Source organism: Lissotriton vulgaris, chromosome 8, assembly GCF_964263255.1.
Source record: "Lissotriton vulgaris chromosome 8, aLisVul1.2, whole genome shotgun sequence".
In the NCBI taxonomy this organism is placed as follows: domain Eukaryota; kingdom Metazoa; phylum Chordata; class Amphibia; order Caudata; family Salamandridae; genus Lissotriton; species Lissotriton vulgaris.
Window position 1 is genome coordinate 359,005,879 of NC_141696.1, and position 23,926 is coordinate 359,029,804.

General features: G+C 44.4%; 1 protein-coding gene across 4 annotated transcripts in view; it reads right to left on the reverse strand.

Annotated features, from left to right (window-relative positions):
- USP9X (ubiquitin specific peptidase 9 X-linked) overlaps window positions 1–23,926 on the reverse strand; it is a 1,749,911-nt gene that overhangs the window by 417,349 nt on the left and 1,308,636 nt on the right. For all 4 annotated transcript variants that reach the window (XM_086934127.1, XM_086934125.1, XM_086934124.1 and 1 more), the window contains one exon: window positions 316–506. In XM_086934127.1, the coding sequence (XP_086790253.1) occupies window positions 316–506 (191 nt within the window). The remainder of the gene's footprint in view (window positions 1–315; window positions 507–23,926) is intronic.

Genomic DNA, 23,926 nt, shown 5'->3' on the forward strand with positions numbered 1-23,926 from the left:
TGGGGAATAGGGGTACATGGAAACACAAAATAAAAGTAGATTGTGTAGAGCCAATATAAGGATGTAAAACACAAGTTTTTTTAAAGTATCTTAATCATTCTGCAGATTTGACTTAAAACATCTTTTCCTGCAGTATCGTTTCCACTATTTCTTACATGTATTTCTATAAACACACACCTATCATGCTTTAGTTCATTTTGGGTTAGGCCAAATCATATGTTTATATATCCAATGAACACTCAGGCACAAGGCAATTGCACACATGCCAAGTTAGCAGCAACATAAATTACCAATATAGCGAAGTGTGGCACTAACCTGAACTGCTTCCAAAAACCTCGTGGTACATAATATTGAAGTCGAGAAGCTGCCAAGTGGCCGAAGATGACTTGTAAATGCCTTAGAACTCCAATATTATACTCTTTTCGATCTTCTGTTTTGTTCATTGATGGTTTGTCGTCATATTGCTGAGGATATCCGAACACATCATCCCGTGGATCAACATTGGTCTACAAATAAAATTAGAATTGTGAATATATCTGGCTCAGCCTTTGCCAGCCTTTGCCATATTGAGGAAAACTGGTGGAAAAATATTTAAAGCACAAAAATAAAATTGTACAAAGAACGTCCACTGACGGAGTAGATTTCGTGCGTATATACAGTATCTGTTAAAGAGCACACATGATCATTCTAATAACAGTCATTTTTTTATACCCTGAATTGTTTATTTTTGTTTTACTGTCACCCATTTAGTTGATCATCTGATGAAAACCTCTAGTTTCTTTTATGATCCTAACTTACGCCCTGATTTAGAATTTGGCACAGAAGTATTCCGTCACAAATGTGACGGATATCCAGTCCGCCTTACTACAAGTGCATCAGGATAAAACGCTCTTTTCACAAGGTGGCCAGGATAGCAGTCATTATTTTCTTTTTTGTTTTTAAAGAGAACCTGTCTCACACTTTCTAAGCCAGACCACCCTTAAATCGTTTCAAGTTGAGAAGGGAATCAGTTATAAAATTCAGGAACAACGTCAGACACTCACAAGTAGCTAAATCCACCTAAAAAAAAAAAAAAAAAAAAAAAAAAAAAAAAATATATATATATATATATATATATATATGCTTGTGAAACTTTGTGCCTAAAAGAGCAAGTTATTTACCTATGGTAACTCTTTTAGCTGGTGGATTCCTCACTTTTAGATCATCCCTAGGAGCCAGACGATATACGCAATTTATATGCAATCTTGCAAGCTTGTTGGCACCGTGTGGCTCCATGTGACTTTGTTTCACCCCAGAAGTGATGGAGCGGAGTCACACAAACGCCACACCTGCGTGTTGAAGTCTGTTTCTTTCTGGATTTCTTCCGTGCCTTAGGATGTGGGGCACAAAACAACTGGAGATGCCAGGTTGCAGATCTCTACTTTGGGACATTTTTAGAAGGTCAAAGAGAGACCACTCTACAGAACTGGGAGGTTAGTGAGGAATCGGTGGTTCGATCTAGTATGCACCAGAAAGAGCATTACCAAAGGTAAGTAAAGTATTCTTCCGATGGATACTTTTAATCGCACATTCCTCACCTATAGACTAGATACAAAAATAGTACCTCACATGGTGGAGGGTCATTTGAGTGGGCTCAAAACAAAGTCCTGCAGAACAGAATGAGCGATAAGTCCTTCCCATTGGACTTGGCTGTTCAGGCAATAGTGCTTTGTGAACCTATGCAAGGACGCGCATGTTACACATGGATAGATGTCAAGGACAGTCACTCTGCATGTCACTGCAATAGTAGAAGCCTCGACCCTAGTGGAAAGGGCCCTCAATTCTTCTGAAAGCTGCTTTTTAGCAAATGTGCAGCAGATCATAATGCAAAGGAGTATCCACTTGACAAATTCCTTTTCTGCACCACCTTACCTTTGCCCCAGAGAACCCAACAAAAAGCAAACTATTCACCCAATGGTCTTTGGAGCAGTTGATATAAAAGCTCAATGCTCTTTTAGGGTCCAACTGATGGGAGTCTTTCCTCATTTTTCGAGGAGTGAGGCGGGACAAAGACTGTTGGGAGGGTATGGGATTGCCCAATATGAAAAAGAGTGACAACGTTCTGAAAGCAAGCTGCCCTGATTCTCAGCACCAGTTTGTCCAGTAAAAGGTGCTGTAGGAAGGTTGCACTTAAAGAACCTGAAGCTCACTCTCTCAAAGAGCTGAAGTAATTGTGACGAGGAAGAGTCTTTACAGTCAAATGACACACCAAACAGCTGTGCTTCGGATGAAGGGAGTACACATGACCAAATGCAGCTATCAATGTAGCATCACAAATGGTTTGGGAGGGAACGTGTTGCAAAACTTTAACACATAAAAGGTGATCTGAACAAGGGCAGCTGGTCCTGTAAATGCAATAAAGGCATAAAGGGCTGACAACCTTTAACAGTGCCCACTGCAAGTCTTTGCTGGTCCAAAGACAAAACAAGCAGGTTAGTTTATAAAGGGTCTGTGTTGTAGGCTCAACAGTATACCACACATTTGTCCAGGGGTCCGTGCAATTGGACTTTGTAGAGGGATGTCTGGCAGCGAGGATGAAATCCACAACCTCCGGAGGAAGATCAAACGCAACTGACTGCTGGTGCTCAGTTGGCACGCATATAGGTTTAGACTGTGCAGATGCAGAACCCTGCTCAGCTGCTGGGACAGAAGATCCACCCCGAAGCGATAGCCTGATTGGAGTACAGACTACCATGCCCAGAAGTTCCGGGTACCGCACTCTCCAGGTCCAATTCGTAGCCCATAAGAAGACTTGGGTCCAAATCCACTTTCTCACTAAACAGGCAAGATCCGTAGAAAGGCCTATCAATAAGGGATGCCTGCATGTCCCCAGAGAAGTCCATAGATCTCATCCACATGTGGAAAAGGAGCATCACACTTGTGCGGATTGCTTGGCCCAGGCAATTGGTAATATTTAAACCCAACCGAATAACTTATTTGGCCACAACCTGATCATACTGAATGGTATGAGCCCGGGGGCCTGAATGTTCGCATGGACTGCCAGGAAGATCTTGCTAACCATGTTCTAGAGGGAGTGTCTGTATCGTCATGTAAGCAAATGGCTCTGACTGACCTTAATGCTAGGCTGGCTGATAAGAACATTAGTTTCTCGAATGCCTCACACATCTTTGACTCATTGTCTGGGGTTGGGTGTGGTGGTTTTTAGTGAATGAATTGGAGCTCACCTTGCTGCTGGAAGCCTGGACCACCAGACAATCTGGATTAGGACTAGGAGTCAAAACAACAAGGTTGTCTAGTGTCCATATGTGACATTTGAAGACCAGCCTGTTTATAGGTGGGCACGAACAAGGCGTCAACAGTTGCCCGGTAATATGTCAATTAGTGCTTCACTGTATGGAAGTAAGAGCTTAAAAGGCCTGTACAGACTGTCAAACCTTTGTAAGGACATTAGTTATAACTCCTATTGAAGTTAGTTGTAGTTTCATGACCTCACCTGCACGTGAGCCTACTGGCCTCCTGTAAATCCATGTACAGATTGTTGTCGTCATAATGTGTGGGCAAGTCATTCCCATCACATCCATTGCCATCCATAAGTGCTGGGAGGCTCTAATTAGAGTCAGAGCCAAAAAGCTGGTATTGCACCGGAGGGCTGCTCCGAAGTAGCTGCAGTGTACTGTCTGAACAGGATTGAATGGGGCAGGGTGTGTCAGGGTGAATTTGGGACAGGAACTAAGTCAGGGCTGGAACAAGTTTGGCTCTGAGTAGGAAATCACTATTAGAAAAGGGTCACCTTTTGGTGCTGGTGGAAACTGCATCGAAGGGGTAGATTGTGGCACCTAAGTGTGCACCAAAGTTGGTACAGAAGCCTAGGAGGCTAAAGAAGCACAGATGGTCTCCAAAAGGCATCCTCAAGCGATAACCGGACTGGAGGCCCCTGCTGACCTTTGAGCCCTAAAGGCAAGCCAGAGGGAATAGGAAAAGCTCCAAATGTGCACATCAAGGCCTCCCTAAAGGGCTCTATCTGCTGTGCCATCTCCAAAGACCCAGGTAACTTGGGGCGCATCAGGATCAATAGTGGAATCTGCTCCTCAATAGAAAGAGGCAAAATGGCACCTTGATTTCCTAGCAACTTCTCTGGAGACAGAGTGGGAGGATAAGGACGAGTTAGCTTGGCTTTCCTGTGTTTCCGTCTTGATTTTGACTTACCTGAAGATTTCGAGCACGATGAGGGCCTGTCACAGGAACAAGTCTGCACCCTTGACTTCAAGTTGAAGCAGGACTTGGTGTTTCTTTGATGTTCGGAGACCTACAGCTTCACTTCCTGGTCGCAGATCGACTTTGGGTTCATGAGGAGCCATTTCTCGCTCGACTAAGGAGTCCAAACAATAAAAGCACATGTCATGTGGATCAGTCACAGTCATTTGTTTTCATTAATCATGGCATGGTATGAGCCTTGTAGTGTCAGGAGTGGACATCGAACCGTTGCACATTGGATTTGACTTTTTTAAGGAAACTGACAAAAGACAGGGGAGTGGAGGGGAGCTCCAGGTCCATGGCTTAGGGTTTAGACAGAAAGGAACTGATGTCACGCACCAAGGTGGAACTTATATGCGGCTCCGCTCCGTCACTTCCAGGGCAAAACTGAGTCAACACAAAGCTGCCCAGTACCACATAGCAGTATGTGGGAGCACTGCTGTGAAAGCTTTTGGGTCCACTTTGGAACCTGGGGATATTCTAAAAGTTCCAGAATCTGCTGTTAAATGCATCCATCAGAAAATGGATATGGAAGCCCTGAATATAAAGGCAGGAACTCCACGATTAGCAGGTAAGTACATTTATCTTATAGAAGACACAGCATAGAAATGCCAGGAAGTGAAAAAAATCAGTCATCCAACAATGCTTTATAAAGTCATGCATCACTGAAACACAGACACCAAAGGCATACAGGAAATACAATCACTGAAACAGAAGGAAAATGGTACTTACCAGTATGTTCTTGGCATGTAGAGCTGCAGAGTTACACACTATGCATAGATGGCCACCTAGTGTTGGGCCCGGATGTTAGCAGTTTGTTTTGTTGTAGAAAAGTCTTTGGAGTCACGGGATAGGTGACTCCTCCTTAGGATGATAATCCTCATGGGCATCGGCTCCATCCCCAGATTGTTTTTCGCCATTACAGAAGTGATGGAGCTGTACAAGAGGTAGTGATGTCCATGTGATTTGTATCTAATTAAGATAATACTGGAACAGATAATGGTAGCCGGGGAGGCGGGTGGGCGTGTGCAACTCTGCAGCTCTACATGCCAAGAACAGATGCATACTGGTAAGTAGCATTTTCCGTTCGAGGCATATGAGCTGCAGATTAAACACTATGCATAGATTGTATAGCAGTACCCACACCTAGCGGCGACCACCCGTATCTGTTGCAGTTGAAATAGTGTTTTTAGTTCAGCCTGGCGCACAGTGGCTTGTTGTTTAGTTTGCACATCTGCACACTAATGCTTTGTGAATGTGTGAGGGGAAACCATGTAGCTGCTCTGCATATGTCATCTAAGTGGAAGTTCCCTAAGAATGCCATTGAAGCCCCTATCTTTCTTGTTGAGTGGGCTTTTGGAGGAATTGTTAACGTGTGTTTTGCTTTTTGGTAACAAATTTGTATGCATTTAACAATCCATCTGGCGATCCCTGATTTTGATATAGAGTTGCCTTTATGTGGCGGCGAAAAAGACACAAAAAGTGGTTTTGTTTTACGAAACAATTGTGTCCTTTCGATATAGTACAGCAGTGCTCTTTTGACGTCTAAGGTGTTTAGAGCTCTTTCTGCGACTGTTTGAGGCTGCGAGAAGAATACTGGCAGCTCAACGGATTGATTTAGGTGTAATGGTGAAATGACTTTGGGAAGGAATTTAGGATTAGTACGAAGAACCACTTTGTTATGATGCATTTGCAAAAAGGGTTCCTGAATGGTAAATGCTTGCAGTTCACTAACCTTTCTAAGAGAAGTAATTGCTACCAGGAAATCTACTTTCCAAGTTAGGAATTGCAATTCACATTTATGTAATGGTTCAAAGGGAGGACCCATTAACCTTATAAGAACAATGTTCAGGTTCCACACGGATGCTAGTGGCCTTCTGGGAGGAATTATTCTTTTGAGACCTTCCATGAAAGCTTTCATAGCTGGTACTCTAAAGAGAGATAAATGTTGCCTATTTTGTAAGTATGCTGCAATGGCAGCAAGGTGTAGCCTGATAGACGTATAGGCTAAGTTACACTTTTGAAAGTGTAATAGATATCCTATGATGTGTTGGATAGACACGTGTAAGGGATCTATCTGGTTGTTTTGGCAGTATATGACAAAGCGTTTTCACTTAGCAGCATAACATGCTCTGGTAGTGGGACATCTAGCTTCTTTAATGATGTTCATGCCTTCTGGAGGAAGGTTGAGTTAACCAAACTCTATGACCTCAGGAGCCAGATCACTAGGTTGAACTGAGCTGGGTCCGGGTGTCTGATCTCTCCATGGTTCTGTGTTAATAGGCGTGGAGATCGATGTAATTTTTGATGTGGTACTACAGACATTTGCAGCAGCGTGGTGTACCACGGTTGTCTGGCCCAAGTTGGACCGACTAGAATGAGCGTCAGGGAATGTTGTTGTAGTTTGCGCACCACTAACAGAAGTAGTGGGAGAGGAGGAAAAGCGTACACAAATAGTTTTGACCAGTTCATCCATATCGCATTGCCTTTGGACAATGGATGTGGGTATCTGGCGGCAAAGTTTGTGCATTTTGCGTTTTCGTGGGTGGCAAAGAGGTCTATCTGAGGTTGTCCCCACATCTGGAAGAACGGATGAAGAACTTGCGGGTGAAGTTCCCACTCGTGGATCTGGGTTGTATGTCGACTTAGTAGATCTGCGATAGTGTTTTGTACTCCTGGGACGTGTTGGGCTAAGAGGAAGATCTTTAGCGGTATAGGCCATCTCCATATCTGCTGTGCTAACTCAGAGAGGTGCAAAGAGTGTGTACCCTCTTGTTTGTTTATGTAGTACATTGCTGTCATATTGTCTTTGCGGACTAAGATGGCCTTGCCTGACACTGGAGTTTGAAATGCTTTCAGAGCTAGAAACACAGCTAGCAACTCCAAATGATTGATGTGGAGTAACTTTTGTTGCGGTGTCCACCTGCCTTGCATGGTGTAATGCAGTTGATGGGCTCCCCATCCGGACAGCGATGCGTCCGCTGTCATGACTATTTGAGGAACTGGCTCTAGAAACGGTCGCCCTTTGGAAAGGTTTTTGGTGTTCCACCATTGCAGAGAACTACGAGTCCGACCGTCTACCAACACTAGGACTGTTAATTGACCTTGAGCCTGGTTCCATTGGTGTGCTAGGCACTCTTGAAGTGGATGCATTTGCAGTCTTGCGTGAGCTACTACAAATATGCAAGATGTCATCATTCCCATGAGCTGCATGAACACTCGAGCGGGTAGCCAGTGTTGTGGTTTGAATTTTGTTAGGAGAGTTTGTACACTTGTTATCCTGGCTGGAGAGGCATAAGCTAGTGTTAGTTGGGTGTTTATTGTAGCGCCGAGATACTGTTGTATATGCGAGGGTTGCAGATGCGATTTGACGTGATTTACCGTGAATACCAAGTCGTGAAGCAGTTGAATAGTAGCCTGAGTGTGTTGCACACACTGTCTGTATGAGCTGGCTTTTATGAGTCAGTCGTCCAGATATGGGAAGATGTGAATGTGCTGTGTTCTTCGATGTGCTGCTACTACAGCTAGGCATTTGGTAAACACCCTTGGCGCTGTTGTGTCTCCGTATGGGAGCACTTTGAACTGGTAATGTTGTCCGTCTAGCACAAATCTGAGATATTTTCTGTGTGCTGCGTGGATGGGAATATGGAAGTAGGCGTCCTTGAGATCTAGAGTGACAAGGAAGTCGTTTAATACCAGTAAAGGGAGGACCTGTTGTAGTGTGACCATATGAAAATGATCCGACTGTATGTATATGTTTAGAGGTCTGAGGTCTAGGATCGGTCTTCGGGATCCGTCCTTCTTTGGTATTAGGAAATATAGGGAATATACTCCTATGTTTTTCTGATGCTCTGCAACTATTTCTATTGCATTTTTCTGCAGGAGGGATATTACCTCCTGTCGGAGCAATGTTAAATGTTCCTGTGACATTGGACGCTGCTTGGGTGGTATGTTTGGGGGATAGATGTTAGTTCCAGACAATAACCTGATTGAATTATTTGGAGCACCCACCTGTCTGATGCGATGTTTTCCCAGGCTGGCAGGTACTGTTGGAGTCTTCGTTCAACAGGAGTGGGATGGGGCGGGGGAAGGGAGTCATTGGGCAGGGGTAGAGGCAGAGCGTGAGTTGTTATTTTTGCCTCTGCCTTTGTTATTGTTACCCCTGTACCCACCCCTTTGGTAGCCTTCACTGTAGGTAGACTGTGTAGGGGCTTTGTACGAGGTAGAAGCGGTGTCTGAAGTATATCCCCTGGTGGCACCTCGATAGGATGAGCGACAAAATGAACATCTGGGAGCCTGCGACTGCAGGGCTCCCATAGATTTGGCAGTATCTGTATCCTTTTTCATTTTCTCTAGTGATACATCTACCTCGGGTCCAAATAGATGTTGTACGTCAAAGGGTTGGTTAAGAATGGCGCTTTGTATCTCAGGTTTGAACCATAATATGCATAGCCAGGCGTGTCTGCGTAGCAAAACGCTGGTGTTAACTGCCCTAGAGGCTGTGTCTGCTGCATCTAGGGCACACAGAATCGAGGTGTTTGTGATGTTTTTTCCCTCTTGGATGAGCTTGTTTACTCTATCCTTGTACTTGTCAGGGAGGTGCCTCATTAATGACTTTAGCTCATCGTAATGTGCCCTGTCGTATCTGGCTAGCAGTGCCTATGTATTGGCGATACGCCACATGTTTGCTGCTTGAGACGCTGTTCTTTTGCCTGATGCGTCAAGTAGCTTAGACTCCTTATCCGGTGTTGCAGCCTCACCCCATGTTTGTGAGTTTTCTCTCTTGCGTGCGTTGGAAACTACAAGTGAGTCTAGTGGTACTGGGCCTTTAATATATGGTGGGTCTGAGGGGGCAGCTTTATATTTTTTCTCTACCCGAGGGTTAATGACCAGAGTTCTGACTGGGTCCTTGAAGACTTCAGGGGCATGCTTGATCACTCCTTTAAGCATGGGTAAAATGGATGAAGATCTTTGTGCATTATCGAATGTATCCATCAGGAAGTCTTCCTCAACAGGGTCTGTATAAATGTCTACCCCATGATAATGTGCAGCCCTGTGAATTAATTCATTAAAGCCCATAGTGTCTTCTGGTGGGGAAAGCCTTGAGGGGTATATGTCATCCTGTGGGAAATTTGGGACATCTGGGGTGGTATAATTGTCCCACGGGTCTGGGGATCCTGTGGGCGTGGTTGGATCCGGTATGTTACCCCCCCCATATCATCAGAGCTATCATCCCTGTGTGGTGTAATAGGGGATGCTGGGGAATGCTGTGGTATAAGAGGTGGTGGTGATGGTACAGGTGAAAGAGAAGGGGAAGGCAATCTTAAGGGAGAGGTAGCCATGTCCTTCTTCTTTGAATGCGGAGCTGGTGTGTCCAGTGGTCGCTTTTTTGGAGCCAAAACTAGGTGTTCAGTGATTGGGTCCTTGGCCAGAGTCTTTTGAGCGGGGTCTGGATAGGGTAAATCCACTTCAGGGGATTTATCTTTTGGTGCAGAGGAAGTCTTGTGCACCGATATGGCTTGTTTTGGTTTCTTGGCAATGTCTTTCACCGGAGAGGCAGATGTCTTTTTCGGCTCCGCAGCTTTTTTCTGTTCCGAGTATTTTTTTGGTTCCAGTATGGTTTATGGATACGATTACTTTTTCGGATCGATGATTATTTTTTTTCCCGGTTCCGGTGGTGTTTTGGAATCCGAAGCGGGTTTTGCTTGGTTCCGGCCTGGGTTTCGGTGCCGAAGGGGTAGTGGTGTGCTTCGGTGCCGAAGGTGTAGTGGTGTGCTTCAGTGCCGATGGTTTGGATGTCGGGCCGTTGTCTTTTTCGGTGTCGGTATGTGTGCGCCGGGACCGTGTGAAGGTCACCTGAAGGCTTGGTTAGCTTCTTAGCCAGGCAAAAAGGTGGGGCAGTGGAAGCAGTTTGACGGTGTGCACCCGAGCTCGAGGGCGAGGGTGTGAATGGGGCCTTCAGTGTCGAGGAGGGGTCGGCGGTCTTACTTACGACCCGCTGCGCTGGAATGATGTCCTCTACTTCGGAATCTTTTGCTTCGGAGCTGTTCGACGTCGTGCTGTTCTGGGACGTTGATGCCCTCCTCGTAGATGTCGTCCAGAATCGGAGCTGAAGATCTTTGAGCCATTGTTCTCCTCGCTCTTCGGTCCCGGATAGTCTTTTTGGAGCGGAAAGAGGCACAAGCTGAACAGTCTTTCGCCTCGGGCTCCGGAGAGAGACAGAGGTTACACATCTCGTGAAGGTCGGTGTGGGGAAACTTCGACCCACACTGAGGACACTTCTTAAATGGCGTCCTTTCCATGAGCTGGAGTCGAGGCCTAGGTAGGCCTGAGGGCCTTCAACGACAACCGGAATAGAGATCCTTGATGTTCTGAAGAGTAGCGTCGACTGGAAAGGTCTTGAACTAAGTTTTGTAATTTGGTGAGGATTGCACGATGAATGAAATCGGTTCCAACATGGAGCGCTGGAAACACATCCGAGCCCGGTGGCGGAAAAAAACAATCTGGGGATGGAGCTGATGCCCATGCGCAGTATCATCCTAAGGAGGAGTCACCTATCCCGTGACTCCCAAAGACTTTTCTACAACAAAACAAACTGCAAACATCCGGGCCCAACACTAGGTGGCCATCTATGCATAGTGTGTAATCTGCAGCTCATATGCCTCGAACAAAATATTTCAAGTAGCTCTTTATTTACTTTACACATACAGTGGAGCCTGCAATGACCATACAAAAACCTGACTCTACTTTTCATATTAAAGTCTAGTTATGACAGCCTGAGTTACCTGATGTGCGAACATGAGGTAGAGGCTTAACTGTAATCATAACGCCTTCTGCAAGAGCAAGCATGAAACGGAGGCCAGGGAGCAGCACATGCTGTTTAAACAACGAAAACTAGCTTTACAGATCTTATGTTTTCCTGCAATGCAGTCATTAGCATAACTGAGCTTTCTGGCTTAGGGCCTAGAAAACTAATATTTAGTAGTATTTGAACAGATGGAAATCATGGACAAACTCATGTAGAATAGCGGGAGAACTTAGGCCTTGAAGAAGTTACAGTAATTAACGAAACACGTGTCGGCTGCCATCATCTCTTGACACAGAGGAAACATCAGGAACATGATTTCCATCTGTTCAAATACTACTTTTGTTACTATGCTGGACTGATATATTTAATCATTGAAATATGATCTCTGATTGTTAAGTGAAGCACTGATATCGAACAATTAAATTTTTTTTGTAATGATCAAAGAAATTACGTGTAATGATTTACTGAGATTGTTATATGTTTGTGAGTAGTTTAAGGACTATTTTGAGGATTTTTGCTCACTGGCTAAGACTAAAATAGGGACATTAGGAGTGCCGAGGCACAGTCTTTTTCTTGGTTTGTAGATTGCAGTTTTTGTGATTTGCTGTAAATCAGTTTTTGCGAAATTAAGGATCATTTAAAAAATATATATTTTGGCAATTGGGCTCGCTAGAGTCTCACGAGTTCAAAAATGGAACCTTGTGATTGGTCGAGAGGCCTGTTTGTTCTGTGAGCCTTCACGCTCTTGAGGGAGGAAGAGGCTCTTGTGAGCGCTCTCATTGGATAGCTGTTAAAATGTTAGAAAGAAAATGGCTGCCATTACTCTTTTGTGTGAAAAATTGGAGGTGTTTTATAAATGAAATAAACAAGCTATATAAGGGGAGCAGCAGAACTTCACGCTGTATCCCCGAATATATAAAATAAGGTGTCAAAGGGATAACTACTATGAAGAAAATAAACATGTTGTTGTGAGAAAGTGGCTCTATATATACTGGACAATAATGAAGTACAGTGTGTATAGAGTCGACAAACCCCAAAGGTATAACAGAGGTTAAAGTCAGGACTGACCTTACTCTCAAAAGTGGTAGCTTGGTCGAGCAGTAAGGCAGTACCAGAGGGCAGTGCAAAGCATTTGTTGTGCACACTCAGTCAGTAAAGGATTTCACACACACAAAGACTGAACTCCAGGCCAATGGTGTTTATATCCAAAGATATAGTTGTTTTATTTTTAGAACAGGCATAAAAATATACTTTGCTAGATATGAGAACTCTTATGTAATTACCTTGCAAGGAAGCAATAAAGTTGGTGAACACAATAGGTACAGGAGTTGCTGAAGGCAACTCAAGTCTAGACACACTTTAGCATTGAGCTCAATGGATGGTTACCATAAAAGTACAGTTGATTACAGTACATATTACTTTAGTGGTTCCAAGGCTAGATCCTAGATTCAGTCCTGGGGTCTAAGCTGAAATCAGATTAGCAAAAAAGTTTTAGTTACTGTGGTGAATTTTCATGAATATAAAGCGGTTTTAAAAGTTCACACTTAAAAACATTTCATTGACAATCTGGCAATGTTATTCAATGGGAGAAAATTCAGGTTGCAGGTAAAGTATGATCAGGTTACTTTTGTAATCCAGTACTGGGCTTCTAGGGCCAGCAGCGGGGTCTAAACTCAAAACAGGTAGGTAATTGCGTTTCAGTATTTCATATGATTTTTAAAGAATATTTCAAGTTTTCAAAAGTAGGCACTAAGAAGAAATTTCATAGAAAAGCATACAATGGGTTCCTATGGAGAAAATACAGATTACTAATAAACCCAGTAAGGATTACTTTTCCGGTTCAGTACTGGGCTGCAAGGTACAGTACTGGCTTCTCGCCTGCTTGCAGGTGAGCACTTCGGAATTCGGACTTCGGCTGATTTTATATGAATATTTGCAGTTCTAAAACTTCACACTTATTTTCGAGTCAAAATGGGTCAATGTAATCCAATGGCAGGTAAGTGAATTACTGGTTTCCAGGTGAGTAGTTGGATGGTGAAGTTAAGGTTCCGGGTATAGACTAAGGGGTACCCCAGGGTCAGGTAAGTACAGTCGGTTCCGCCCCAGCAGCGCAGGGCCAGCCGGGTGCAGAGGTAGGTAGGCCCAATGATATCCAATGAGGGAAAGGGGGCCTCTGGTTAGTAGCTGCTGGCTAGCAGTCCACGCAGCTGTGGGAGCTGGGCTCCTGGTCACTTGCTCAGGGCAAGGGGGAAAGTAGGATAGGACAAAGGTGGCACAGTCAGTGGCACTCAGGTGGCTGGGTGCAGGGTGCTCTTGAGCCATAGGGCTCTCAATGTTATCCAATGGGAAAGGTCAAAGGATGCAGGCTCGGGGACGGAGACTCTCCAGGGGCGACCAGCACTTCGAGAGGTAAGTTGGGATCTTGGAGCACAGGTAGGTACCCCAAAGGTAGGCACAGGAGGCTGTAGGGCACCGGGTGCAGGGATGTCTTTGGGTGTCGGAAAAGCTTACCCTCGGCTGGTCGCGGTTGGGGTGGCCCCTGAGTCTGAGGCGTCGGCTGGTCCGTCGAGGAGGGTCTTTGGGCACTGGAATTCGGGTCCCAGTCACCAGGGGGGATATCCTCGTGGTCTTGGTTCGGTTGGGCCTGGCCCGGGCTCGGCGGGTGCAGAGTGGGCTGGTCCGGAGCTTCCTGGTTGGCACCAGGTGGGTTGTTGCAGCAAAGCCTCTGCTGATGGGAGTCCCAGTCTTTAAGAGGGTCAAGGCAGGCAGGTCTTCCGGGTGTCCCAAGGTTGCTGTCTGCCGGAGTCGGCGGGATTAGGCACAAGCAGGTTCTAGGATTGAGAGGCCGGTAGGGCTGGGGCCAAGTCACTTGTTGTCGTCCTATGGTTAGCAGCTGAACAGCGGATCGTCTTCTTGATCTTCTTTCTTCTTTTCGTATTGGGATCTGAGGAAGGAAGGTTCAGGGAGATCCTAAAAACTACATGTAGAGGCGTTACAGGTAGGGCAAGGACAGGGAGCAATGGGTCCCTGTCCAGGGGTGAGTACACCCCCTAGTCTGCTCCTCTCTTGTGGGAGGGGGGGGAAGGAGCCTAGCTGGGATTGGGCAGGGCTCCCTATCTACAAGATGGCCGGAGCCCGGGGAAGTGCTTCACCTCGTCTCCCCCACCTGAGGGGTGGGGTTGGCACAGGCTGGCACCCCCCCCTTCCTGACGCAGTTTTTCCCGCCAGAGTGGGGGTTAGAACTGGTGGGGGACAGTTGCTGGCTACAGCAAATGGTCTGGAGAAGCTCACAGAGGCGGCATGCCTTTGAAGCTTCCGCCTGCCCATCCTGGGGGAGGAGACCTAGCATCTCGCCCAGGATGTGCATTGTTGCAGGCCCAGGAGTGCGGGGGGCTCTCCACCTCGGGGTCAGGCAACAGGTCTGCTGCGTGGTAGCCTCTGCAGCTACTCAGCCCAGACGTGGATTGTAGGTTAGGATTTCAGAGGGCATCTCTAAGATGCCCTCTGGTGCATTTTACATTAAAACCCACACTGGCATCAGTGCGGGTTTAATGTGCTGAGAAGTTTGGTACCAAACTTGTCAGTCTTTAGTGTAGCCATTATGGTGCTGTAGAGTTCGTAATGACAACCTCCCAGCACCATATACTCTTAATGGCATCACTGCACTTACAGTGCCCAGGAATGGCCCTGGGTACTATAGGGGCACAGGGCTCATGCACCTGTGCCCACACCTCTGACATAGGGCACCCAGTTAGAGGGGTGACCGAAGTATACCAGGGCAGTGGGTTCTGTGGGCATGGCACACAGGGATGTGTGCCATGTAGACTCTTGGTTTAGTTCTGCACTTAGGCACTCAGCCTGCAAAGGCAGTGTGCAGGTGCCAGGGTACAGGGCCCCTTAGGGTGGCACAATAAGTGCTGCAGCCCTCAGGGGTCTTCTCTGGTCACCATGCCCTGGGTACCTAGGGTACCATTTACTAGGGGCTGACAGGTGGCACTAGAGGCCAATTGGGGTTTTAGTACAGTTTTAGGGAAGGAACACAGGCCCTGGGTACCTGGTTGGCAGGAACCCAGGGCACACTCAGTCAAAGCACATCAGCAGTTCAGAAAAAAGTGGTGGCATACCAATTGAGATGGCACTTTCTCACAGTTGTTTTTAACAAATTTTTACGATTTTGTTGGTCTCTTGCGGGCTTGCAAATAGTAAAACGGAGTGGATGTGTTCTCCATACACTCCATTAGTTTTACTGCATATTGTGGTATACTTCTTTTTGAGAAAAAGTGTGCGAGAGTTAAGTACTGTTATGAGTGTATGGTTAATATTTATGAGATTCGTTTGAGCTCACGAGCCACTCGCAAGACCCACATGGTTACGAGTGGCCATGGTCTTGCGAGATTGTATGGGAGAAGAAGAAAAAAATGGCCAAGGTGAACCAATATTTAACATTTTTATTACATGGTTGGAGAAAAGCTGTGATGTGATTGGCTGCAGAGCCCAGAGATAGCTCAGATTGTCCTTGGTGCTATGGGGGAGAAGGACGTCTCCGAGTTGTGCTCAGCAAAAGTTAATTTATCTGGAGCTGAAAGAGACTGGTTTGGTTGTTTGCAGGCTAAGGTGGCTAGCAGACTGTAAAAGAGATGCTACCAATGTCAAAATCCAATAGGCTGATAAAGAGAAAAGCTAGTAGCTGTTTATGAGCATCAGAACAGAAAAAAAGTTTTGTATTTAAAAGTTTTTGTTTTCTTTGTGTTATAGTTGTTTATATAGTTTGTTAATGTAGTTTTGTATTGTTATTAAATTGTTTTGTTGTAATAAAAAATCTTGAAAGTTACTTTGGATTGTTTTCTTAATACTCATACTTTTCATGTTTATTATACTCTTGCAATATTCAGTAAAACCTGCACTTCCATGTTCAGGGACTGTGTATATGCTACTACATGTATAGGTATATCATTGGTACTACGTACATCTTTTATCCTACAGAGACTTGGCAATGGAGAAACCAATTATTTTGCTATGCAGGTATTGTTACTTGTGATGCAAGTGTGGTGTTGCATGCTGTAGTACAGGGAAATATTATAAAAGATAAAGGTCTTGGCCAAGATAAAGGTCTTGGCACAGAAGGAAATGCATGTTTATACTCACTGCTATCAGCTGCTTGGCACACCTTGTTCTGTATGGATGTTGCCATTGCGAGGTGTTTGAAACAGAGGTAAGTATGTCTCCAAAATGAAAAATAGACACACGTTGTCCAAGAAACCATTCTGAATAGAGAGGATACTCCATTTTAAACCCCACTATGAACATTCATCAGTATAAAGAAAGGTATGTGCAAAGAGAATATTTTGTACCCACAGCCTACTTCGTACATATGTTACTCTGGGAAGATGTCTTACCGGAGAGGGTAGTGAGTTTTCATATCATGGTTTCTATAGTTGTTAAGCAAGTCAGATGTTTGAGTGTAAAGGTAATTTCAACTCTATACTTATCTTGTACATCTGTTATAGTGGGGAGAGCCGCGACTGGAAAGGTAAGTCACATTTCAAACCCTAATTTGCACAAGCATTATCCAAGAGACAGGTCACAGGAGAGGCCAGTCTTTCCCCACACTATACCACGCAGAATTTTAATGCATTAGACAGTCTGAGAAGAGATGAGTTGGCTGAAAAGTGATTCCCTTCCCAGACAGCACTGCATATCGCTGTTATTCTAAGGAGGGGTGTGAACACAGAGGCCACTGGTTCACTACACTGTACTGTATACCCAAGTTGTCCTGGAGTCCGGTGTTAGTATAGAACAAAATGTTTCCCAACATACTACTGTATATCTGCGTTATGCTGGAGAGAGATGTTAGGGGGCAGGCCAATCCATTTCAACATCCTAAAATATATGCTTATTTCCCTGGGGAGAAGTATCAGTGGGGAGGCTAGTACTTGTAATACTAAGTATGGAATAGTGGTCTCTTACATGTGAGGCGAGTACCATCCCCACCCTACTATGCATACTACTGAGCCTGGGAAAAGGTGTGATTGGAGAGGCAGTGTCTCTTGAAACGAAATAATGATTTTAAAAAATGCGCACTACTACCCATGAGTGTATAGGTGTGCAAGCTTACTAACGGGGCTGGCCGAGGCTGAAAGGACTACTTATAGTTTGTAGAGCCATGTTTTTAGTTTTTTCCTGAAGACAAGGAGGTCAGTTTCCTTTTTAGGTCTCGGCCTGGCGTTGGAGCGCATGCGCTCCTCGCCTACGAGAGCTTAAGTAAAGTGGATCAATAAGGTGACTTCAATCCACACCCCTGTGTCCGAATTGATTCTGATTCGCTTGCGTCGTGATTTATGTTGTTTTCTCATTTACCATTTGCTGGACGTCATTTCTGTTACCGCCCTTGCAGTTTTGTGATGCCGCCCGTGACAAGCACATCTGTTTCCACTCAGCCCCGACGCAAATACAAGAGCCTGAATGAAAACAGATGGTCTGTTTGTGCTTCACGCCTGTTGAAGACTTTTCTTATCTGCTTGTTTATTTAACAAGCAGATAAGAAGGTTCTTCACAAGAGCTGTGAAGCAGAGAGGCACAGCACACTGGCAATCCGAGGGCGCATGTTGCTGCACCTGTGTTTCAAAAAGAGAAGGGAAATCCGGAGAGAAAATGACTCCCTTTAAAGGATTTCCCTTACCTACAATTATCCACCTGGTTTAATGTATGTTTCAGTCTTCGGAGTTTAAACATGCAACAAAATGGTAAAAGCAATCTAAGTGACAGGCACATCCCTAAATATCCACTCTGGCCCTAAAGATCAGAGGAACTAGAAAGGTGCCTACAGATAAAGTTGATGTGGCAACAATTTCAAATGCTACAGCTTTACCAAGGACTTTGAAGCACTTGTTTATGCAGCATTCGACTTGTGTATAGTGCTTAGAAAGAGCGGAGTCAACTCTAGACGTCTGGGTGAGATCAAGGTACTTCAAGGTTGGTCATCACAGAGAGTTCCAGAGTGGGGGGGTGAGGGGTGGGGGGGATTTGGGCTGAAAGCAAAGAGTTTTTCACAGTGTCTGAGACTAGATGATAAAGGTGCTCAGACTGCATGCATATTCAATCCTTGGCCTCTCTGTAGAGCGCACAGAGTGGTGGCCCCATGTTAACCCATACTCGGGCCTGCAGGCTACATTGTGGCGCTTTAGGTGAAACAAACATGCAAAAACATCACATTACGTGATAATCGCTTATTTTTATTGGGGTCTTTGTGCAGCCCAAAGGAGAGAGACATCCTTTGACATAGCTTTGGCCACTAATGAGTGTGGCTGTGTAGTGCACTTTCCACTGGATGTGCGGGGCACGCTACCCAGGGCGGAAGGAACACCACTACTTCTGATAGCGATCTGCACATGCAAGATATGGGACTCGTGGAAGTCTCCACTCTCTCCAATTCAAGAGGGCGGCTGGGCGCGAGGCACACCCGCCCTCCTCACAGGACTCAACGAGCAAGGCAATGGCTAAAGCAAAGCAGCATACACACATCTCTCCTGCCAAGGACGTTGCCTGTGTGGGAGAGCAAGCAAGAGAAAGATGGAGCAAGAGAGAAAGACCGGCAGGGAAAGAGAGTCAGAGAGGGAAGGAGAGAGGTAGAAAAAACAATAGAAAGAGTGGGAAGGGTGGAGAAAGAAAATCATAGAATGAGCAGGAAGGGTGAAGTAACAGAGTAATAGAAAGAGTGGGAAGGACAACAAGAAAGGAAAATAGCAAGTGCAGGGAGGCCAGAGTAGGAAAAAATGTAAAAGAAAAAGTGGGAAGGACACAGTAAGAAAGAGTAATAGAGTGTGAAGGAGAGAGTAACAGAGTAAAACGGTAGGAAAAGGAGAATAAAAATAAAAAAAAGAATAAAAGAATACAATTGAAAAAGAAAATACGTAAGAATGACAAAAAAAGTCTTCAAGGCTCGGTCAGCCTTCATTCTCATGACAACAGTAACTGGCTCACACCGCCGAGTGAAGTGCTGGCCACTCCCCTCCATGGGAGAGAAATGCGCCTTTGTGAATGACCTGAAGAGACGAGCGATCAACAAACATAAATAAAGCGTGGGAGGCAAAGCAAACCCATGCAAGAGGGTGCAGAAGAATGCGCGCAAGAGCAGCCGAGGGTTCCATACTTGGGAAAAAAAAGTGAGTGTGTTAGAGCGAGTGAGAGTGATGGCGAGACTGCCGGAATATACTGCCACAGTTCTCAGAGAATCAGCCGTCACTCACAAGACAAACTAAATAACAGCGACTGCTGAGTGGAGCGTTTAACATCTACCCACCAAGGGGGGCGAGTGTGCATGTTTGAGAACAGAGATCCAACGAAAGCTTTTGTGATACCAAACGGATATATTTTTAATTTTACAGTCAATAAAAAGGAAACTCTTTCCTCTTAGCAGTGCGTCTGACAATAACGGGTGATTAGATTTAACCAACACAACAGAGCCCTTAAGACGAACCTCCTCTCCTCAAAATCCCTACCCAGCACAGCATGTGCAGATAAAGAATTTCCCTGAATGGTGATCTTGAGAGTTTTCAAAACTACTTCTTTTCAAAGAATGGACAAATATGGGCTGCATCAGACTGGGGAACGTGTACGAGGATCTGGACATTAAATCCTGCATGACCCTTAACAAGCATTTGCAATGCACTAGGTCTCGCATTTGCGAGAGTTTAAGCTATTGGCATTGTAAATTACAATGCCTTTCATTTATGTTTTGAAAACCAACACGTAAATAAAAGGCATTGCCATTTACAATGCCAATAGCTAAGACTCTCATAAATGCCAGACCTATTGCATTGCAAATGCTTGTTTAAAAGTAAGGGGAGGCTACTCCAAAGACGGGAAGTGCTGCCTATGAAGCTTCTCCCGCCCACTGTGCTCTATGGTCAATGTTATTAAATGTTGATTCCGAGCGAAGGGATCTTGGCGGGATGTACCAGCAAAAACTAAGCTTAAAAAATGTAAGTCCTTCCCCATGAAAGTCCCTGAAAGCAATACAGCAATACACAGGGCCTTAAAACGTATACTCTTCTCAATGGGTAACCAGAGGAGAAACAGAAGGGCAGCTGAAAAGGATTCTCTTTTAGGTATGCCTAGTAGAAGGCGAGAAGCTGAATTTTGTAGGATCTGTAGCTTGTTGAGAGTTTTCTTTCTAATGTTTGTGAATAGAGAATTTGCATAGTCTATTTTTGAAAGTACCAACGCAGAAATAACTTTTTTCAGATCATTCTGAATAAAGGGGAGGATCTTTCTTAGTAGCTTCATGGGACAAAAATGAAGCAGACATGATTGCATTTACGTGCCCTTCAAAGGTCAGTTGACTGTCAAAAAAAAAACCTCTTAGGTTCTTTACCTTTGTAACTGGAGAGGGAAGTTGGCCAGGTTCAGGTGGCCACCAATCTTGGGACCAAAAAGAGAGGTGTTTTCCATAGAGCAATACCTCGGTTTTGTCTGTATTCAATTTTAAGCAATTTTGGGCCATCCATTTTCCAACCTACAACATGCAGATTTGAAAATGCTTTGCCGTCTCTGTAGGATTCGATGATACTGAAACCACTAGTTGGGTAGCATCTGCACAAGTAACTGCAGAGAACCCAAAAGATCTAATAAGTTTGGCTAAAGGGGCCATATAATTATTAAAAAGCGTCGTGCCATGAGACGAGCACTGTGGACACCAAAAGGGAGGGAAAAGGAAGGGGATTTAAAATAGTCAGCTGCGACAAACTGAATTCGATCTGACAGAAATGATTTTAAGAAAGCAAGGGCTTTGTCCTTCACCCCAATATCATCAAGCCTATTCAATAAGATTTGGTGGTTTACAGTGTCGAAAGCCGCTGAAAGGTCTAACAGGACCAGCACTGCACTGCCGCCGTCATCCAGCCTGAGTCTGATCTCTTCAAAGACACTTATGCTGGGAACGTTACTCTAAATATGAGCTACAAAAACTAAGATGGTAAACATTCCCAGAGCAAATATTGTTATAGTAGTCGGCATCTAACTATCTATCTATAGAAAACTAGTTCCAATTACCCCATATGAATCGGAGATCGACGCCAGGTAAGACAACACACCGTTGGATTTGAGCTTGGATTTATTCCACTGTAACGTGTTTCAGCATTACTGCCTTGATCACACATCAAGCATTTGTTTCACAACATATCTATATCTATATATATGGAGAATACTGCGGCATTTACTTTAAAATTATTGAACTATGAATACCAGAATGCAAAGTGCATACACGCCCACTGGGGCGGGACTTAAATACCCATCACAAGTGTGATGTAAGACACTCTTTCCTCACCTCCGTGAAAGCCGAAACCGTTGAGAAAGGGAGACGGACTCCCGAAACGCGTTTGGATTGCTGGCGAAAGTACAAGCTGAAACCTGTGTTAGAAACTCTGCAAGCCCTGCAATTAAAAGGAATTCAACGCGCTCGAGTGTGGCGCCTTCATTACTGGGAGCAACGTCATATGGAATATATGGAATATATGAAATATATATATATATATATATATATATGATCAAGGCCTCCGTTGAGGCTGAAACGTGTCATGCCAGTTGTTGTTGCTGCACCTATTTGAAATAAAGAAAACTTCACCTGCACTAATATATATATATATATATATATATATATATATATATACACACACATCAATAACTCCGATCTCCTTGCTCTGTATGTTCCCTCTGGTTTCTTTATTTCAGTGCTGCCGCCATAACGTTTCTGCCCCGTAAGGCCTTGATCACATGACAGCGTAGTGGTGTGAGAGCCATGAATTTAAAGTGCAAGTGCTACCAATTAAACAAATCACGTGTAAAAGGCATGGAAGACATACTAAAATGCAGTGTGAAGCAGTTCAATCCTGTTCAGTGTCAACCATCATACTATGTGGTATAGACATAATTCTACACTCACGGTTCATATTTAAGAAATCGCAATAAAGATCTCATAAAAACCAAATATAGTGACAAAGCACTGTCATATGAAGGTAAAATACATTTAAAAAGTATCATTTCATACTCTTCAAAAATTACTATTAATTCCACTTGGACTTGGTATGATATTGCACACTGCATATAGCTAAACATCAAGTTCATGGTCATATAACAAGAATCAAACTCGATAATATACAGATACTATATATATATATATATATATATATATATATATATATATATATATATATATATATATATATATATATATATATATATCCAAATTAGAGCGTCTCTATGAGCGAGAAACTCGAAAATGGTGGGAGGCAACAAGTCTGCAAAGTTATATTGATGAACATCGTGTTCCAAGAGAACTGCAGGTTTATACTGTGCCCTCTTATGAAAATCCTGACCCACAACTGTTGACTGACTGGGTAGAACACACAGCTCAGTACTGCCATGGAACATTACAAATACTGGTTAAATATGCCTGGAGTGATCGGGACAAGGCGTTGCAAGAAATCAAGGATCTGGAAGGTGAATTGGCGAAGGAGGTCACTGACACTAAACAATTGGAAGAACTGATGGGCTTAATGAAAGCGCGACTATTAAAGTATGAGAACAAAATAAAACTGAGCAAACAAGAAAAGTTCTCTCGTGATGAGAAAGATTACTCACAGGGAAGGGTATTGACCTTCGCCCGCAAGTTTGATGGTCCACGAAGAGAACTCAGCCAACGATTCAAACAGGTAATACAGAGAGTGGAAACATCGGAATCTGAGGCAACCGAAAAGGAGTCAAGCGACGAGCTGCCGGGTACATCAGTGGGAAGGAGTACCGCCCTCAGGCCCTACTCCTTTTCACTACGAATTCAAAATCATTATCATTCGCCAGTCATGGCTACGGGGAGGAAAAAACAAACCCCCGGAAGGAGACGCAGGAAAACCCGTAGAGGCGGTGCCAACAGGAAGAGGACTGGGCAAAACCACAGGTTGGGTGAATCAAAGAGGAATGTACACAGGCAATAGAGGCGTCTACATTAACAGCAGTCAACCTGACAAAAAGAATCCTTATAGATGTGGAAAGGAAGGTACTCACTCTGGGACTCACATTTTGCCCGAGTAATCAGCTGGAGTACACACAGACCCGCATTGACTTATTTAATTTTGTGCGAAAATTAAAACTCCACAAATATTTTAAGACAAGATCTAATCTGAAGGAAAACAGGGTAACAACGAGGAGGTTGACTGCTACAGACTCCCTTAGTGGAAGTGACTTGCAAACAATCAAACTTCTTGAGGATCTACGATCAGGAACTGAAAATAACACGCAAGAACCCTATTGCAACATGACGGAAAGAGTGGTTAAAGTGGGCATTGAACGAATTCGAGAAGAGAGCCCATTTAAAGCAAAATCTCTGTTCAATCCTCCCATGTCATGGGATGCCATCGATATATTCTCAGAAGCCATGACTAACGATCTCCTCAAATTTCATATGAAAATGAAGCAGAAGATCTGTCCACAGAATTTAACAAATGAGTAAAAGCGTGCAGTGCAAGAACTTATGCAGGATCGAACTATCATCATAAAACCCTCGGACAAGGGGGGGGGAATGTGGTTTTACAAACTAGGGAGGCTTATTGTATGGGGGCAGAAAAACAACTCAATACTGACTGTTAGCAAAAGATCACATGTAAAACATATGAGAACAGTATCAAGGCATATGATGATTTGATTGCCAAATGGTACAACAGACAGATGCTGGGATCAGATGAGCATTTGTTTTTACGCAGTTCAAGCCCTGTTATCCCTACGTTCTACCACTCCCCAAGCTGCATAAGGAACATATAAATCCTCCGGGGAGATCAATTGTTTCTCCTTTAAATGGACTGACTGAACATTTAT